The sequence below is a fragment of the Phyllopteryx taeniolatus genome, chromosome 13 (assembly GCF_024500385.1).
Source record: "Phyllopteryx taeniolatus isolate TA_2022b chromosome 13, UOR_Ptae_1.2, whole genome shotgun sequence".
Taxonomy (NCBI): domain Eukaryota; kingdom Metazoa; phylum Chordata; class Actinopteri; order Syngnathiformes; family Syngnathidae; genus Phyllopteryx; species Phyllopteryx taeniolatus.
Window position 1 is genome coordinate 4,237,178 of NC_084514.1, and position 17,294 is coordinate 4,254,471.

The 17,294-nt window shown below is 40.5% G+C and overlaps 2 protein-coding genes across 13 annotated transcripts in view; one reads left to right on the forward strand and one right to left on the reverse strand.

Annotated features, from left to right (window-relative positions):
- Positions 1-1,377: 1,377 nt before the first annotated feature.
- LOC133487923 (sushi domain-containing protein 6-like) lies at positions 1,378-14,010 on the reverse strand. Of its 6 annotated transcripts, XM_061795190.1 has the most exons (8): positions 13,827-13,985; positions 13,167-13,303; positions 11,426-11,617; positions 9,774-9,965; positions 7,818-8,012; positions 7,140-7,272; positions 4,961-5,295; positions 1,378-2,789 (listed from the first exon to the last, which is right to left on the reverse strand). In XM_061795190.1, exons 2-8 carry the CDS (start codon positions 13,279-13,281, stop codon positions 2,764-2,766), a joined length of 1,188 nt encoding a protein of 395 aa, XP_061651174.1. In that variant the 5' UTR covers positions 13,282-13,303; positions 13,827-13,985; the 3' UTR covers positions 1,378-2,763. The 6 variants fall into 6 exon arrangements, with proteins under 6 accessions (XP_061651174.1, XP_061651173.1, XP_061651172.1 ...); XM_061795189.1 differs by lacking the exon at positions 1,378-2,789 and having other exon boundaries at positions 4,661-5,295; positions 13,943-14,010; XM_061795188.1 differs by lacking the exon at positions 1,378-2,789 and having other exon boundaries at positions 4,661-5,295; positions 13,845-13,995.
- Positions 14,011-14,061: 51 nt separating this feature from the next.
- fsip1 (fibrous sheath interacting protein 1) overlaps positions 14,062-17,294 on the forward strand; it is a 31,183-nt gene continuing 27,950 nt past the window's right edge. The window contains exons 1-4 of one of the 7 annotated variants that reach the window (XM_061795197.1): positions 14,062-14,181; positions 15,683-15,852; positions 16,698-16,779; positions 16,862-16,951. In XM_061795197.1, the coding sequence (XP_061651181.1) occupies positions 14,154-14,181; positions 15,683-15,852; positions 16,698-16,779; positions 16,862-16,951 (370 nt within the window). In that variant the 5' untranslated portion in view covers positions 14,062-14,153. Of the gene's footprint in view, positions 14,557-15,682; positions 15,853-16,697; positions 16,780-16,861; positions 16,952-17,294 lie in introns of all 7 variants that reach the window. The other 6 variants (XM_061795202.1, XM_061795200.1, XM_061795199.1 and 3 more) reach the window with 6 other exon arrangements.

A 17,294-nucleotide genomic window follows, 5' to 3' on the forward strand; every position in this document is an offset into this window, starting at 1 on the left:
AGTGCAAACCTGAGACACGAACAATGTACGGTGGCAGCAGTTTAGTAAATAGAGAATGAATAATCAAAAAAGAGGCTTCAAGCTGTTAAATGCCACTCCCAGTTGAAGTTTGCTGTCAAACTGAACATAAAGAGAATTACAAGTTGTGTATCTAAAACAACCAAAACACTGCCTAAAGAAAGGCCCTGTTAGCTTAACCTGAACATAAAACGGAAGACGAATAGCATCGTCAGTTTTAGAACCCTTTAAGCTATGTGTTTTCAAAACAAACATTGGAGCAACACATGTAGACAGATAATATAACAATACTCACAGGCATAAACTGTATGCTTTATCCTCTGAAAAATGACTAATATTAGTGTCTTACTAAGTCAACAGTATTCTTCTTCATTTAGCTGCATGACTTTATTATACTTCCCCCTAGTGGCCAAGGTGGGCACACCAGGAGCAGCACAATGAATTGAATTGCAGCAATACATCACACTGCACAAACTGTTTCATTCTTTACGTTCTATTTGCAGCAATACATCACACTGCACAAACTGTTTAATTCTTTACGTTCATCTAATTATGTTATTACGCTATGTTTTTATAAAGTATAGTATTAGTGTACAGTATTAATAAGGAAAATAAAAAAATGTGTGTTTTTTGGGGGGGAAGGCTCGAACAGAGTCATGGCATTTCTATTCATTTCAACGGGTAAATATGATTTGTGAGATGAGTGTTTTGAGTTACGAGTGTTTTGTTTCCCCCACATTGGCATTATGGGGTGTTTGTTACGTATAGAATTTTGAGGAGAAAAATGAATTTCATCAATATGGAATAGGGCTGTAACATAAATGTGGAAAACGTGAAGCCTGGAAAGTATTAGTAGTATCTTTTCCAATTGCTGATTCTTGAACCACTTGCATGTAATCTGAAAGTCGTTTGATTTAATGAGACACACAGAGGGGTTAGTTAACAATGTATTTGTTATTGTAGCACAGTAGAACTGTACTGCATTTTACAGTAGTGTTCCTAATATTTGAGCCCTCTCACGGGATATTATACAAGGCTACCAAAATGCAGTGGTCCCTAGAGACACGAGTATAATTGATTCCGTGATCAGACTCGTAACTCAAAACACTCATATCGCAAATGATCTTTTCCCATTGAAATGAATGGAAATGCTATTAAGCCGTTCCAGCCTGCCCCCCCCAAAACAACAATGTTGTACTGTGTATTTTCATGAGGAAAAATAGCACATAATATTGTCTCATTATATTGGCTTCAGTACAGCAATAATATCAGTTGTTCTTCGCAGAGTATTAAATGACTGTATGGTTATATATTGTCTACATGTGTTGCTGCATCGTTTGCGTTCAATCCACTGCTTAAAGGGTTATATCACCAGGACATAGTGTCGATGCCTTTTAGCATTAGCATTAATCAAGCAGACTGCAAGGGTAAGCTATGTGGTTGTGGTTGTCTTTGTAAAGGCAGAATTTTTGTTTTGGGATTAGCTTGCTCTGGTCTTGTATGTTATGGCCTGTACTTTAAATTGTTTTAAAAAAAAGTAAAATGAAAAAAAAAACAAAAAAACAAATGTATTGTCTGTTTAGAAGTTGTCAGACATGAACTGAGATTAATGCAACTGGCACATTAAATATTTAATCAAACATGATCGTAACAAAATGTTACATAATCAACGTAAAACCTTACATATCTTAAAATACAAACTTCACAAAGCGACAAGCCAAAAGATCAGTCATGTAAGTTGAATGAACAGGCAAACAAAATTTAACACTGATATTACACCAGTGTACAGTGATTATTTTTTTTTTTAATTATTATTATTATTATTATTTTTTTTTTACAGTGCCCACAGTGCAACTTAGGCAGTGAAAGTGAAAATAAAATATATTATTTAAATAGGTTAAAGAAGTGTCAACAAAGCCATGGCTGGTCAACAGCACAATAAATTAAACGTTTAGTAATAAATTAAGGGTATAATATTTTCTGTGGTGACAAAGCTACATATATGTAGTGTGGCAAAGAAACATTCAATTTGGAAAGTCCTTACTGTACATATTGGATACGTGTGCATAGAAGTGGGAAGATAAGGCCATCGTGGACAAAGGTGTGAAAAAGTTAAAAAGAGCAAAGTAAGGTCCAGTGCTAGACAAGCAGCCATGTTGCATACATAAGTGGAAGGTGATTCGTGATGCCATCCATCCATCCATTTTCTGAGCCGCTTCTCCTCACTAGGGTCGCGGGCGTGCTGGAGCCTATCCCAGCTATCATCGGGCAGGAGGCGGGGTATACCCTGAACTGGTGCCAGCCAATCGCAGGGCACATAGAAACAAACAACATCGCAGAGCACATAGAAACAAACAACCATTCACACCTACGGGCAATTAAGAGTTGTCAATTAACCTACCATGCATGTTTTTGGGATGTGGGAGGAAACCGGAGTGCCCGGAGAAAACCCACGCAGGCACGGGGAGAACATGCAAACTCCACACAGGCGGGGCCGGGGATTGAACCCCGGTCCTCAGCTGTGAGCTCAAAGCACCAGTAGACAAAACACAAAGACATAGGCATCAGAAAGACATTCGACATACATAAACGGTGCGAGGCATTCCTATGGAAAATGCAGTTAGTATGGACATGTACAGGACCGCCTTTATGTTCTGCTTTGGGGTGGTCAGAGCGACACATGGCTTAGCTCAGTGCCACTTTGAAACGTGTGTTCACTGTCGTGTAGTCAACATCATTTGTGTTTCAGGCCTCCTTCAGCAAAGGCATATCTGCACAAAGGCACAAGCACAGCATTATTACACTGTAGGGCTGGGTGACTCTCAAAATCAAGTTTTACATTTTTTTTTCCATAAAAATCCTACTTCAGATTTCAATTCTTTCCCCCTCACTCCAATGGACAATGTGCAGTTTTTGTTAGATACAGTGGAACCTCGATAAAATGGACCGGAAAAAACAGGCCGTCGGGACAGGACAATGTGTCCAAAAATAGTTTCTATTTGTCACTTAAACTGCCGCTGACAAAGTCTGTTAGCTTCAGAATTGTCACCTGTTGTTTACTAGCGCTGTGGCGAAATGCAGGCAGAGAATGAGACTGACGTATTTCCGAGGTCATAGATACAAAAAAAAAAGAAAAATACATCCAATTCCAAAAGACGTGCCTACGTGGCGGCCATGTTGAATGTGGGCCATTGACTTGCCAATTCATGAAAGATACAGTATATCTCTTGTCTATTGTACATAGACTCGCAGCGCAGAGAGAGCGAGGGGCATGGCGGCAGTGTTGACTCTGAGGAATACAAAGTCTCTGGAGTCTGGAACATGGTATTTTGGGTACAGTAACAATTTTTTTTTTTTTTTTTGTGAAGCCATTCACCTTTGGCAACAGATTTGCAACTAGGAAGCATACAAATTCCTCGCAGCTCATGAAAGAGACTCCGCTATGATGAGTACCATACGTCAACAATGTCACCATGACCAAGCACACCGCCGTGGTAAGTTTGGATAAAATGTGAAACTTTTAAACATTTTCAAGCTTTTTATATATTTATCAACAATAACTTGGTACTGGGCGGCACGGTGGATGACTGGTTAGAGCGCCTGCCTCACAGTTCTGAGGACCGGGATTCAAATCCCGGCCCCACCTGCGTGGAGTTTGCATGTTCTCCCCGTGCCTGCGTGGGTTTTCTCCGGGCACTCTGGTTTCCTCCCACATCCCAAAAACATGCATGGTAGGTTAATTGAAGACTCTAAATTGCCCGTTGGTGTGAATGTGAGTGCGAATGGTTGTTTTATATGTGCCCTGCGATTGGCTGGGGGCCAGTTCGGGGTGTACCCCGCCTCCTGCCCGAAGATAGCTGGGATAGGCTCCAGCACTCCCGCGACCCTTATGAGGATAAGCGGCTCAGAAAATGGATGGATGGATGAACTTGGTATTGTACTAGGTGTTTTAGGCCTAAAAAAACCCCCTACAAAATAATAATTTTGTACTGGACAGTAATATGGGTGCACATGGCCTAAAAAAAAAAGTGCTTCAATGTAATGGACAATCGGCTATATTAGATGACCCTCCTGCCCCTATTAGTCCGTTCTATCGAGGTTCCACTGTATGTTTAAGGGACTGAAATGATTCTAATTTCAAGTTTGAAAACTTTCATATTGTCCCTTTAGAGAAAAAGCAAATGACAATGACATTATTCGAAACGTTTGCTTTTATCTATGAATCATATAAGCCTTTTGTAAAAATATGTACAGTATTTAAACATGATTTTTAATGAATGAACATTATAAATGTTCAATAAGTTAATATCAAAGTGAGCTGTCAAACTGCATGGATGGAGGAGTAACACCACAGCCCCTCTGCCTCTGTCATTGTCGTTTCTTATGTAGCCTTGGCAAAATACAGCATTTGGGGCTTGGAAGCACATACTTTGGATTAAAAGTTTCCAACGAGTAGATAAATCCCTGCTTTTGCAATGTTTATATGGCCACTCTGTCTTCTTGGCAATATTCAGAGCAATGACACTGTGATCGCCTTTCGCTGGGCTCCTTTCTTGTCAGCATAATATGAAAATAATTGTGCAAATGTTGTCCGTTTCTGAGCAAGAATTAAAGTTGCTAGTCGCTATCTTGAAAAATAGGTTGAAAGAGTTGCTAAAATATAGTGACTAAGTCATGAATTTGGCAAAACTGACTACTTTTGTAAACTAACTTCCATGCGTAGTAGTTGACAGGGCGGGAGGGGGACTTTCCGAATAAGTTCCCTCTGCCTTGATTGTAATTTCATGTGTTCATCAGAATTATTAAAGGTTTTGGTGGGCCTCAGAGAGAAAAAAAACCCATTATGGCAAATAAACTAATGAATCTATAAAATCGATTAATCGCCCAGCTTTCTTACATGGCATGAAATGAAAATAAGGAGTGCATGAAAAGAAGGCTTCACCATCAGAGCAGTCCACCTCCGAGTCGAGCAGAGGGAGACCGTGGTCCTCTTGCGGCACAGCTGTGGCGACGTCGTCCAAAGTCCAGCTCGAGGACAAAGGCGACGAGGACGATGAAGGCGGCAAAGGATGCACCACAGCCATCTCAGAGTGAAGCTGTTTGACGGAAGAGGGCCGAGAGGGGCCAGCCTCCGGCGTCGCGACTTGTGGCTGTCCCTCGGACAACACAATATGCACGCGAGACTCGGGGCTGACCGCCTCCTCGTACGAGGGCAGAGTCACCTCGACTCCTTCCACCATGATGGACACGGGATGGCCTGACAAACCCTCCTCCCGTCTGGGTGAAGAGGGACAGAAGACACAATGTACTATTTAACAGCAGTGGTGGGAAGTATCCATTCATTTTCTAAACTGCTTGTCATTATTAGGGTCACAGGTATGCTGGATCCTATTCTGGCTGTCTTCGGGCAAGGGTACACACTGGATTTGTCGCCAGCCAATTGCAGGGCACAATGGCAAATATAGACAAAGAACCATTCACACTCAGATCAACACCGACGGACAATTTAGTCTTTACAACCATTACAACCTAGCATTCATGTTTTTGGAATGTGTGAGGAAACCGGAGAAAACCCACGCAAGCAGGGGGAAAACATGCAAATCCACACAGGAAGGCCAGAGCGCAAATACAAACCTACGACCTCTGAACTGTGAGGTGGGTGTGCTAACCAGCTGTCCACTGTGCTACTTGTGGGAATTAAGAAGATTTTTCAGTACAGTGGTGCCTCCAGTACAGTAAAGTATACCCATATGTCTGTCTTATACTGCCCCTAGGTGGCCAAAGCGCACACCTCAGAATGAGCAGCACAATTGAAAGAGAAAGTGAGAGTGAAATACTGTTTAATTCTATTTAATTATGTCATTACTATGTTTTTTAAAAATGTATACTATTATAAAGTGCTATTTCTTTCATTAAAAAAATCCATTACAAATGGTTTTTTTTTTTTTTTTTTTTGGATGCCTGAAACTGATTATGGTTATTTCCATTTGTTTCAATTGGCAAAGATTATTTGAATTACGTGTAATTAAGTGTTTTGAGTTACAAGCGTAGTGAACGAATGAAATAAACAGGCACCACTATACTTTTACTTCTTTTCAGGCTCTACATTTAAAAACAGACATCTGTGCTTTCTACTCCATAACTTTGTCCAAATAGAATTGTTACTTTTCAACCTCCGCACATGATGACATAACATAAAAAGATGTAACTAGAGAGAGGTAAAGTCAACTACAGTTAACATCCTGATTGACTGAGATCTTGGGGTCTTATAAAGCAAGAAAATAGGGACAGCACTGACAAGGAGAAACGTACAGCAGCAGTAACATCCATGCCGCAAGAGATGTTTTCATAATCAGACATTGTTAATTTACTATACTGATTATTATCCCTCACAGAGAAATTCATTTTACACTCTGCTGTATGATTTTATTGCACACCACAGAGAGAAGCAGACCAGGCATGCAAGGAAGGATGTCAGAGTGAAGCAGCTGTCAAGTGTTGAAATTAAAGGAATAGTTTAAAAATATTAGTTAAAAAGTTAAGTCATTTTTACAAGTGACGGCAAAACTTGCTATCTATACACGTTTGTGCCTAAAGGAGACAAACTGGTATGGCTTCTTCCCAAAGGGAAAGTGATGGTACAGAATTCAATTTATTCTTAGATCAACACAAAAATGTTTTTGTTAATTTAGTCACAAAGAAAGGCAAGAGAATGACTAGGAATTAAAAGTCATCCTGCTGCCATTCAAATATTCTGCTACAGTATATGTCACCATTTGTTCTCGCTCTTTTTTTGTTTTAAATGTCTGTTTTCAAAACCATCACACATAATCTCAGCATGTTAGCTAAAGGAACCCCATTACGTTGTCACAGACTGGATGTTAACGAACTGTATCAGATTTGCGGCCCTTTCAACAATGATAGATCACTTTAGATTTCAATAACAAAGAAATGTCGGGATCTTCTTATATCTTGTATGTATATGAATATAAAGGCTTCCAAAGTAATTTTTAACTAAAATGGTTGCATTGAATATAATAAAAGTTATATTTTATTTTTTATTCACTTTTTTGTTATGGTATATATATATGTTGGTTGCTTTGGCTTGGTTTTTGCCTCACCGATGGAAGGTTTTCAGTTTTGGCTGCAGAAGCACAAAGAGAACCACTAGGAGCAGGATAAGGGCCACCGAGCTGGCTGTGGATGACACTATGGACAAAGTCGGCATCCCCAATGGTAAAGCTGCATCGCGATCTGAGGGAAAAGGAAAGAAATTGAATGCTAAATTCAATTTAATTTGCACGTTCCTATTCCTAATTCAATATACAGCAATCACTGGTTTATCGCGCAGTTACGTTCCAGGCCACTCCCAAGACACACATATTTTATTTTAAAGCATAATGCATATATTGTAATACCAAAACACAGTATCTAGGCCCCTCCAAAAGTATTGGAACGGCAAGGTCAATTCCTTTGTTTTTGTTGTATACTGAAGACATTTGGATTTCAGATCAAAAGATGACTATGGGACAAAAGTTCAGAATTCCAGCTTTTATTTCATGGTATTTACATCTAGATGTGTTCAACAACTCAGGACAGAGCACCAATACCTTTAGAGGTGACTCATCTACATGTGAAGCTTTCTATAAAACCCGACTATTTGCTGAACAAATCACCTATCTACACCTATTCACTTATTTTTGTGCTCTATAATGCCCTAAGATGTCGTCCAAACACTGCACGTTTGCTTATGTCTGGGCTTAATTGTATCTAGTACACTATAGGGCAGATGCAGTTACCTTGCTCCATTATGCAGCTGATCTGTATGAGGCCGTCCCACGTGCCGTACTGACAGGTAAGGTATTTATATTCTCCCTTCAGGATGTAGCCTTCGCCACAGAAATACTCGATCACAGTGCCGTGAGAAAGTCTTCCACACGGGGAGGGGTGGCAGGTGTAGCCGCCGTTCTCTGGCTGATATGGAGGCCGGCATACTGTTAATGAAATTGAAGAAAAGTTTTAAGCACTTCTTTATAATAATCCATCCATTTTCTGAGCCGCTTCTCCTCACTAGGGTCGTGGGCGTGCTGGAGCCTATCCCAGTTATCATCGGGCAGGAGGCGGGGTACACCCTGAATTGGTTGCCAGCCAATCGCAGGGCACATACAAACAAACAACCATTCACATTCACACCTATGGGCAATTTAGAGTTGGCAATTAACCTACCAAGCATGTTTTTGGGATGTGGGAGGAAACAGGAGTGCCCGGAGAAAACCCACGCAGGCACGGGGACAACATGCAAACTCCACACAGGCGGGGCCGGGGATTGAACCCCACACCTCAGAACTGTGAGGCAGACGCTCTAACCAGTCGTCCAACGTGCCACCCTTTATAATAATAATAATAAAGTAATTTCTAATTTAACCCGGGTTCAATCCCTGGCCCCGCCTGTGTGGAGTTTGCATGTTCTCCCCGTGCCTGCGTGGGTTTTCTCCGGGCACTCCGGTTTCCTCCCACATCCCAAAAACATGCATTCATTGGAGACTCTAAATTGCCCGTAGGTGTGACTGTTAGTGCGAATGGTTGTTTGTTTGTATGTGCCCTGCAATTGGCTGGCAACCAGTTCAGGGTGTACCCCGCCTCCTGCCCGATGACAGCTGGGATAGGCTCCAGCACGCCTGCGACCCTAGTGAGGAGAAGCGGCTCAGAAAATGGATGGATGGATAATTTCTAATTTACAAAATACTAACATGTTGATTCATAATCCAATATTCCAGGTTGTAAACTGCTCTTGCTAGCGTCCTTTCAAGTTCGTTTCTTTATTGCCGTTCCAAAATACGAAGAGAATTAAATTAACAGTCAGATCACAACATTTTAAAAAAGAAATAACCTGATACAGTCTGAAATAGATGAGATGTTAATATAAGTACCATAATTTCCATAGTGTCACATTACTGCTGACTGTGCTGATTTAGGATAGCACTGTCCAATGAAAAGCATGTCTAAATTGTTTGAATGTTCTGATTATTTTTGTTGCTGTTTTTCCAAATATTTGGAGATATAGATACAGTCCTGTGCTGAATTTGTAAGCATACTTTTGGAGCAGTTCTCCTGATGACTTCACCAGATCGATGGGCCAATATACGGAACAACCATGTTCTTTCAAATCTTGGATGAAAACCTCGTTTCCTCAGCAAGAACACTGAAGATAAGTTGTGGATGGGTCTTCCGGCATGACAATGACGCAAACCGTACTGCCAGGGCAACAAAGGGGTGGCTCAACGAGAAGCATATTAAGGTCATGGAGTGGTCTAGTCAATCTCCAGACCTCAACCCAATAGAAAACCTGTCGACTAGAGGGAATTTAAGATTTGTGTTTTCTAGCAGCAGCCAAGAGACTTGCAGCAGCCAAAATTCCTCATGAGCTGTGTGCAAACCCAGTGACCAACTACAATAAACATCTCATCGCTTTGCCTGCCAAACAAGGGCTTCTCTCCCAAGTACTAACGTATGTTTTGCTTGAGGATCGAATAATTATTTCACTCAATAAAATGCACATTTTATCCTGGGGAATAATTGCTAATACAATCAATTCCAATTAATACATTCTGTGTGTGTTTTTAGTGCAACCATAATTAATAAACCAACCATAAAAGCTGGAGACTTTAATTTCATGCAAGTAAGCGAACTTCAGCAGGTGATTAGATCCCACCCACCCCCCAAGTGTACACTATATAATGCTGATGTATCTTTACCGTCGGTGCGGATACATCGAGGAGGTTCTGAGGTCCAATGTCCCAGAGCAGTGCAGTTGCTGATGGTGGGTCCATCCGGCTGGTAACCCGGATCACAGCGGTACTGGAGCACAGCGCCCACGGGGAAGGCGCCGATGTTGGTGTCGGTCAGATTAGAAGAAATGTGCTGCTCCATGAAGGGTCTCATACACCCTTAAGTGACAGTCGCATGGTTAAGACACGTACCAATGGCCCAAAAATAATAACAACATATTCAAGGCGTCACTTGTGATTAAAACTCTTTTGTCTTTTGTATACGTTTTATATTTTAACATTTTACATTACATAAGTGGTTGAGTTTAAAATATATATATGTGAGATAGATCAGCGACGTGACATTATTGTTAATTAAGGTAAAGTGTTTTTTTTACCTACTCATGTTAGACTGGGCCGCACGGTGGCCGACTGGTTAGCACATCTGCCTCACAGTTCTGAGGAGCGGGGTTCAAATCCTGGCCCCCCCCCCGTGTAGAGTTTGCATGTTCTCCCCGTGCCTGCGTGGGTTTTCTACGGGCACTCCGGTTTCCTCCCACATCCCAAAAACATGCATTAATTGAAGACTCTAAATTTCCCGTAGGTGTGAATGTGAGTGCGAATGGCTGTTTGTTTCTATGTGCCCTGTGATTGGCTGGCGACCAGTTCAGGGTGTACCCCGCCTTTCGCCCTGAAGATAGCTGGGATAGGCTCCAGCACGCCCGCGACCCTAGTGAGGATAAGCGGAACGGGAGATGAATGAATGAATGTTAGACTGGTTAACTTCTGCTTTTACTTGTATTACAATTAATTAGAGATGTCTCGATTACATTTTCGAGTCAGTCACTTGATATACCTCGGCAATGCATTAACAAAAAAAGAGAGCGTATCCAAATTATTTCAACTGTCTTAATTTTTAGTTATTCAAATAAAGGTATCTCAAAATATCTAAAAAATAATACAACATCAGAAATTCAACTTAGTCCGGTAACAAAAAAAAGATCTTAAAAAGGTCAACACAGTATACATACAACAATGTAGAAGTAAAACTAGAACGCTTAACTTCAATTCTAATAATAAACCCTTCTATTAGAGTCGTTTGGGTAATGTTGTTCTTTACTGTGTGTCACTTAGAAGTGACTATCAGGCAGCGACTTTGTATAGAATGTTCCTTGATGAGAAAGCTTGCGAATAGACGGACGCATTTTATATAGCTCCTATTTTCTTTTGTCAACCAACTCACGCCGTAATGCTAGGTAACGTGTGGTCTCCTTTTTTTTGGTTCATGTACGAACAAATACATGCTGTACAAGTGATCTTCAAGTGATCTTTCTGCTTGAATAAGCAGAAAGCATTTTTGTGGAATCCCAGCTTCATGTGGATGTGGTTTTCTGCCTCTCGTCTTTTTCATGCCACCACACGAAATGATATGCTCGTATATGATTTATCTTAATCAGAAGCTGTTTTGAAGCTGTAAGTCGACCACATAAGGGAACTGACTGAGTTCGACTTTGGAAGTACCACTCACTGTATGTATCTACAGTATTTTTCATTTAAGATCATAATATTTGTCTTGTGCAATTTAACAACATTTATAAGGCAGCTTTTTGGAAGGGAAAGCGATGGACAGAGTGTCTTACCGCTACTCTGTGTGCAGTGAGGAGGTTCTGAGGACCAGCGTCCTGGCGAGATGCAGGTGAGAATGTTAGGGCTGTCTGGCAGGTAACCAGGCTCACAGCTGTACTGCAGCACGGTGCCAACAGGGAACAGGCCCCTGTTGGTTTCTGAGTGATTTACCCAGCTGTTTTCAACCATGTACGGGCTCACGCATCCTGGGGGGAACACCGAAATACCAACAAATTCTGGGAAACTGTTGTTTTTATTTGAATTAGACTTATAAATATTTTCAGCCTGGAACACTGCTGTTTCCACTTTTATCACTGCAACAAATATTTTCAGCTTGGTTTACGGTAATTTACCCAGGGAGACCAACAATAACAATATGGACAATTGAATTCTTTGACACTTCTGAAAATCTTGTGGACTGGCAAACAGATGCAAGCACATTTAAACAGATGCAAGCACATTTAAACTATAAATTGAATGTGTCCCGTGTAACATAAAATGAACTTAGCAATGTTATGCAATAATTATGTCCTGTTAAGGAACCACAGTAATGAATATCTTATCTAATTGAAAACTCTCTGACAGGCTCAATAAAAACATTATCTTATAGCTCTTCTATTAGATCCTGTTTGACTTTGCAGGTGTACCTAATGAAGTGTCCAGAGAGTGCATCTAAATATCTATATCTAAAGGTTAGGAATCGTCTTGCATCTCTCCAACAAGTAGTTATAATAATCTAGTTACAGTATGTTTAAAGCAAACTGACAACTACTGTTGGGTGGAGTCACCCAGATGTAATAATGGTCAAGGAGGCACCTGAAAGAAAAAAATGGCTGTGCTTTCAGGGGCCACCGTGACCACTGTTGGCTGGCAGAGACCTCTCTCCACTCTATGTCAAATGACTGTCATTTTGTAACCCAAAAGAGTGAAACCATTCATGGTTGGTGGCGTGCCTCTACCTTAGAGGAAATATATAGTACTTGGGCACACCATCCCATTTGATTGGCACTGTGCCATCTAGTCTTTCAGCACGAACGGATGAAGCCTGTTCAGATGAGAGTGGAAACATCTCCTTGGACAATCTGAATAGTCCCGTTGCGCTCGATTAACTGCCCTGAGAATACAACGACCTGGATTGATGAAAATATTAATAGACAAATATATCTTTTATGTCACCAATCCTGACAACTTGCGGTTGCTTCATCATGACAATACACCTGCTCACAGTGCCCTGATCATCAAACAGTTTCCGGCTGAGAAAAACATTGTCGTGCTGGAGCAACCGCCCTACTCAGCGACCTGGCTCTGTCATTTTTTTTTTAGTCTTTCCCAAGCTGAAGTGGGTCATCAAGGGGACCTCTTTTGAAAACAAAGACGACATCAAGATGGCCGTGACGACAGAACTGTGGAAGCTCCAGGAAAAATCCTTCCAGGAGTACATGAAGGCATGCTGGAGAAGGCTGGGAAATGCATTAAGTATCCAGGGGGAATACCTTGAAGTTTGTAGTTTAGATTTGAAATATATCTTTTGTGACACCAGTCCTGGAACATTTCCGACACACCTTGTATTTAGATTTAAGTAGTAATATAGGCAATTAAAAATCTTTTTTGACCAATATTTACACATTTTTGCTCTTCGTTCAGTGTTTGGTCGTGAACCCCTGTGAATAGCGAGGGTTCACTGTATTTGTTTTCTTCTTTTCATCGTGGCCATCTACTCTGGTAACATTGTGAGTGCATGCAGAATCCCCTTACCTGAACCTTGCCCTTTGGTTACCACTGCTAATGCCAGCAACAAGCACAAGGACCATTTAAAACAAGCGTGGGCCTGACAGGCTTGCGATGTTGCCTCTGTCTTTCCATTGCACATTTTCCCATGCAGTCAACTCACCCTGGAACGATATGATTAATCAAGAGCGATATGATTAATCAATATGAACGTATATGACCGCCTTTGCGGGACATAGCCTTGACACAACACTGACAGCTCATTTAGGCTGCAGACTGGACAGATGCCAGTCAAAGGACGCTATGATGAGGACAAGGACTGACAGGTCTGTGTAAGATAGCGTTTCTCATAAACATAACAACACAATAAAATGATCAATTCCAATGCCACACAAATCAATCTTTCGCATGAAGTATAATCTAATTAGGGTGGTTGTTGGTTCGATGTCAACAAAGACACACCTTCCTGCGCTAACCCATACCCCAAGAACGGATTTGTAACACCACATTTACCTAGGTTGAAATATACTTGTTAAACTTACGGCCACTGTAGTGACTATATAGAGACGTCAAGTGTGCTATTACAGAATAAAAACGTCACAATGACCAAATGAGGTCTAGGGCTAGCTGCCTAGCTGATGGAACGTACAGTACGTAATGCACAGACAATAACAGTGATGTACCCACCACCACTCGATACTTCACCTTCGCTTTCCTCACAAGGGCGACATTTAATAACAATATTCCAGACCTCTGTTAGTAAACATAAAAACACATATCTATTTGTAAACGGGGTAAGCTACCTGACGGCTAGCCTGCCACTAGCTACACTAGCTAGCTGAAGGTAGCGAAGGCTCGAGTCCTGCTGCACCGCCTCCATGGTAACGAAGGCATATTTCCATAGTTACAACATCCGGGAGATTTTACCTCCATAGTTACCACGCGCTTGACGAGACACTTCGCAAGCTCGTTTAAAACACACACACACGGGCTAGGAAAAACACTAACGAACTAATGAGCTTCACGTCGAGGGGGAATGATGGTATGTTTAAATGTTATCTTATTTCTGCTGCATTCGTACAAAGAACACGCGTCGATTTAACGTCACAGAAAGTCTTTATGGTGGTTAATGACATAACTATCGTGGTTGTAACCGAGGTAGTAGTCAAAAGTGGGTTCTGAAATTACAAATTTCATGTAAAACGCTTCTTCCCAAGAGGGGACTCACAGTGCTCGCTATATATAGCTCTACGTGACACACCGTTAGCATTGGTAGCATTATAGTTGATCATACATAAAATATCGAAAATTCCTACGTGGTGCTGAACACGCCAATTATAGCTCATCATGGAAATGAGCATTGCTGGTTTAGAAAGCATTTCTGCATCAAGAGAATCTTCTGAGACCACACAAAGAGGTGAGTGCCATGTGAGGTTATTATTATTATTATTATTATCTTTTGGAAAATAAGTACTAAAATGTGAAAATGTTTATGTTTAATGGGTGAAAGTCAAACTTTCCATCCATCCATCTCCTATATCAGTGATTCCCAATATCAGTGATTCCCAAAGTAGGCCTATAAATATTTTTGTAGCCACTGTAACATGCAGTTTGAAAACCAATTAAGGGAGACTGAGTACAACTCGATGGCAGAAGGTTTAACCTGTGTATCCACATGTTGCTATTAAAAAAACTGAACAATAAATTTGTGTTCTACAAAACTGATTCAATTTTCACACTGAGTAAGTAAATTTGTGGGTAAATTAAGAGAAGATCATCATTATTTAGTATAGTATATATTTTGTGTTTGGGCGTGTACCTTAACATTTTATCTAATGTAAAATATGAGCCTAGGCTCAATAAAGGTTGGGAAATACTGTTCTATACTGCTTATCTTCATTAGGGTCATGGGTGAACTGGAACTTTGCAGGCCAATCATAGGGACAAACAAGCTTTCACACTCACACCAATGGACAATTTAGTCTTCAATGAACCTAACATGCATGTTATTGGAATGCGGGAAGGAGCCGCAGTACCCGCAGAAAACCCACGCGTGGGGAAACATGCAAACTACACACAGTAGCCGCGATCCAAACTGGAACCTCATAAATGAGGCAGACTTAACCACTAGGACCCCGTGTTGCTGATGCACAACAGTGCGATCATGATACAGTGAAACTCAACTATTCACAGGGGATAAAAACCGAACCCTACTGCAAATGGCGAAAATCTGTTAGTATTTGACACTCCTCCGAAAGGTTTGTAATTGCCTATAGAGGTCACAAGATGGTGGCAAAGTACTACCTATGTTTAAATGAAACTCCTCAACTCAAGATGCCACCAGATGCAATACAGTTATTGGTTTGGCCTGAGTGCAAAAACAGCTAATAGGCAAGTTTCAATGAATAATGGAGGATAGGTTCCCAAAAAATGATCAGCAAATAGGCAAATCTACTACTGCGGAACCGCTAATGTGCAGGGCTTCACTGTATCTACTTAATTGTGAGGTAAATTATCATACTGCATATGAATATTCCTTTCAGGTCAATATGATATTAATGCAACTGATGAAGAGAAGCAAGACCCAAAGCTGCACAGGGCAATTGAGGAAATGAGGAGGCTTGATGAACTTCTGTCTGTATGTATGTGCAGAGAAAAAGAAGCCAAGCGTCAAAGGAAACAATGCCAAGCTAAACTCTGGAACGAGCTAATGGTAAAAAATAAATAAACGTTGCTCTGTTGCATTAGGTTCTCACATTTCTAATAAGAGCACAAGTGGGTAGAGTAGCCAAAAAATTGTGTTCACGAGTACTGTTACTTATGGAGTAATATGACTCAAGTAAAAGTAAAAAGAAGTTTTACAAATAATTACTTGAGTTAAGGTATTCAGTTTAAAAAAACTGCTCAAGTACAGAGTAGCTCCTCATGATTATTTTTTTCTAATCAGTGAATGTCAAACAGACAAAAATATACAATTCGGAATGGAATTAGAATTAGAAATTTAGATATTACCCAAACAATATTGCTTGAACTAAAACAATAATAAATAACCAGGAAGAGATGACATAGGAAACCGTAGCGTGTTTTCTGTAGTTCGAAGTGGAGTGCTTGCAGGCTTAAATGTCAGCGTTTTAATGGCAGACACTGAAGACAGCACATGACAACCACCGTTGTTTCTGCCATGCTTCAAGTAAATGAGTCACTTAAAAAAAAATGTCTTCTGTGTGGAGCGAAGGAGACCTTGTGTGCGGTCTCTCTGATTGGAATGTCGCTAGTTGTTACGTTGTATTGGTGAAACAGTCATGTGACAAAGGTCTCTCTGACAAACCAAACTAATAGATCATGCAAGCAATAATATATATATATATATATATGTATAAACGAAAGTAGTGAGTGGAATGAAGTTCAATTTAATGGAGTAAAAAGTATAATTTCGTCTTTAAAAAATATTTATGAATATTTATAATAAAAGTATGATGCATTAAAACTACTCAAACTACATTTTTTGCTTATGGTTATCCAAATGTAACAGAGTTAATAAGCATGTATTTTTCAAAGGAGAGCTTACCTGAAGGCCACTCGGAAAGGAGCCATGAGGCCATGAATGCAAGGCTGTTTTGGGCTTTGGAATCACCGATTGGTAAGCAATAGGATCACCAATAATATTATATGCCACGTTCCCTGCCATCACATTAATCTGAAATGTGTTTTGTTTCTAATAGGCCCCCCAGAGAGGAAGGATTTCGTGTCACTTTTTAAAACTCAGATAGGTGACAATGATCTGGATAGAAGACTGCAACAAATGTTAGAGAGTAAGTCTGTGCATATTTAATGGAGTGTATAATTATTGAAACTACTACACTACACTGGTGGAAGCTGCTGTATAAGGAGACAAATGTGCACTAGATGGCACTATTAGCTCAGTATACACCCTACTGAAGTTCTTTTCTCTCCTACACTGTTGAGCTGAGTGACAGCACTGCAGTGATTGAATGACCTCAACCACTTGGAAATACATGCACATTTTGTAATAGACAATTGTACATATTATTTTTTGGGGGAAGAACTCAACAATAAACTTATTATCCTTGTTGTTACGTTACCAGCCTACATTAAAACCATTACCTTTCCTTTCCACAGTTTTTGTTGTGGAAT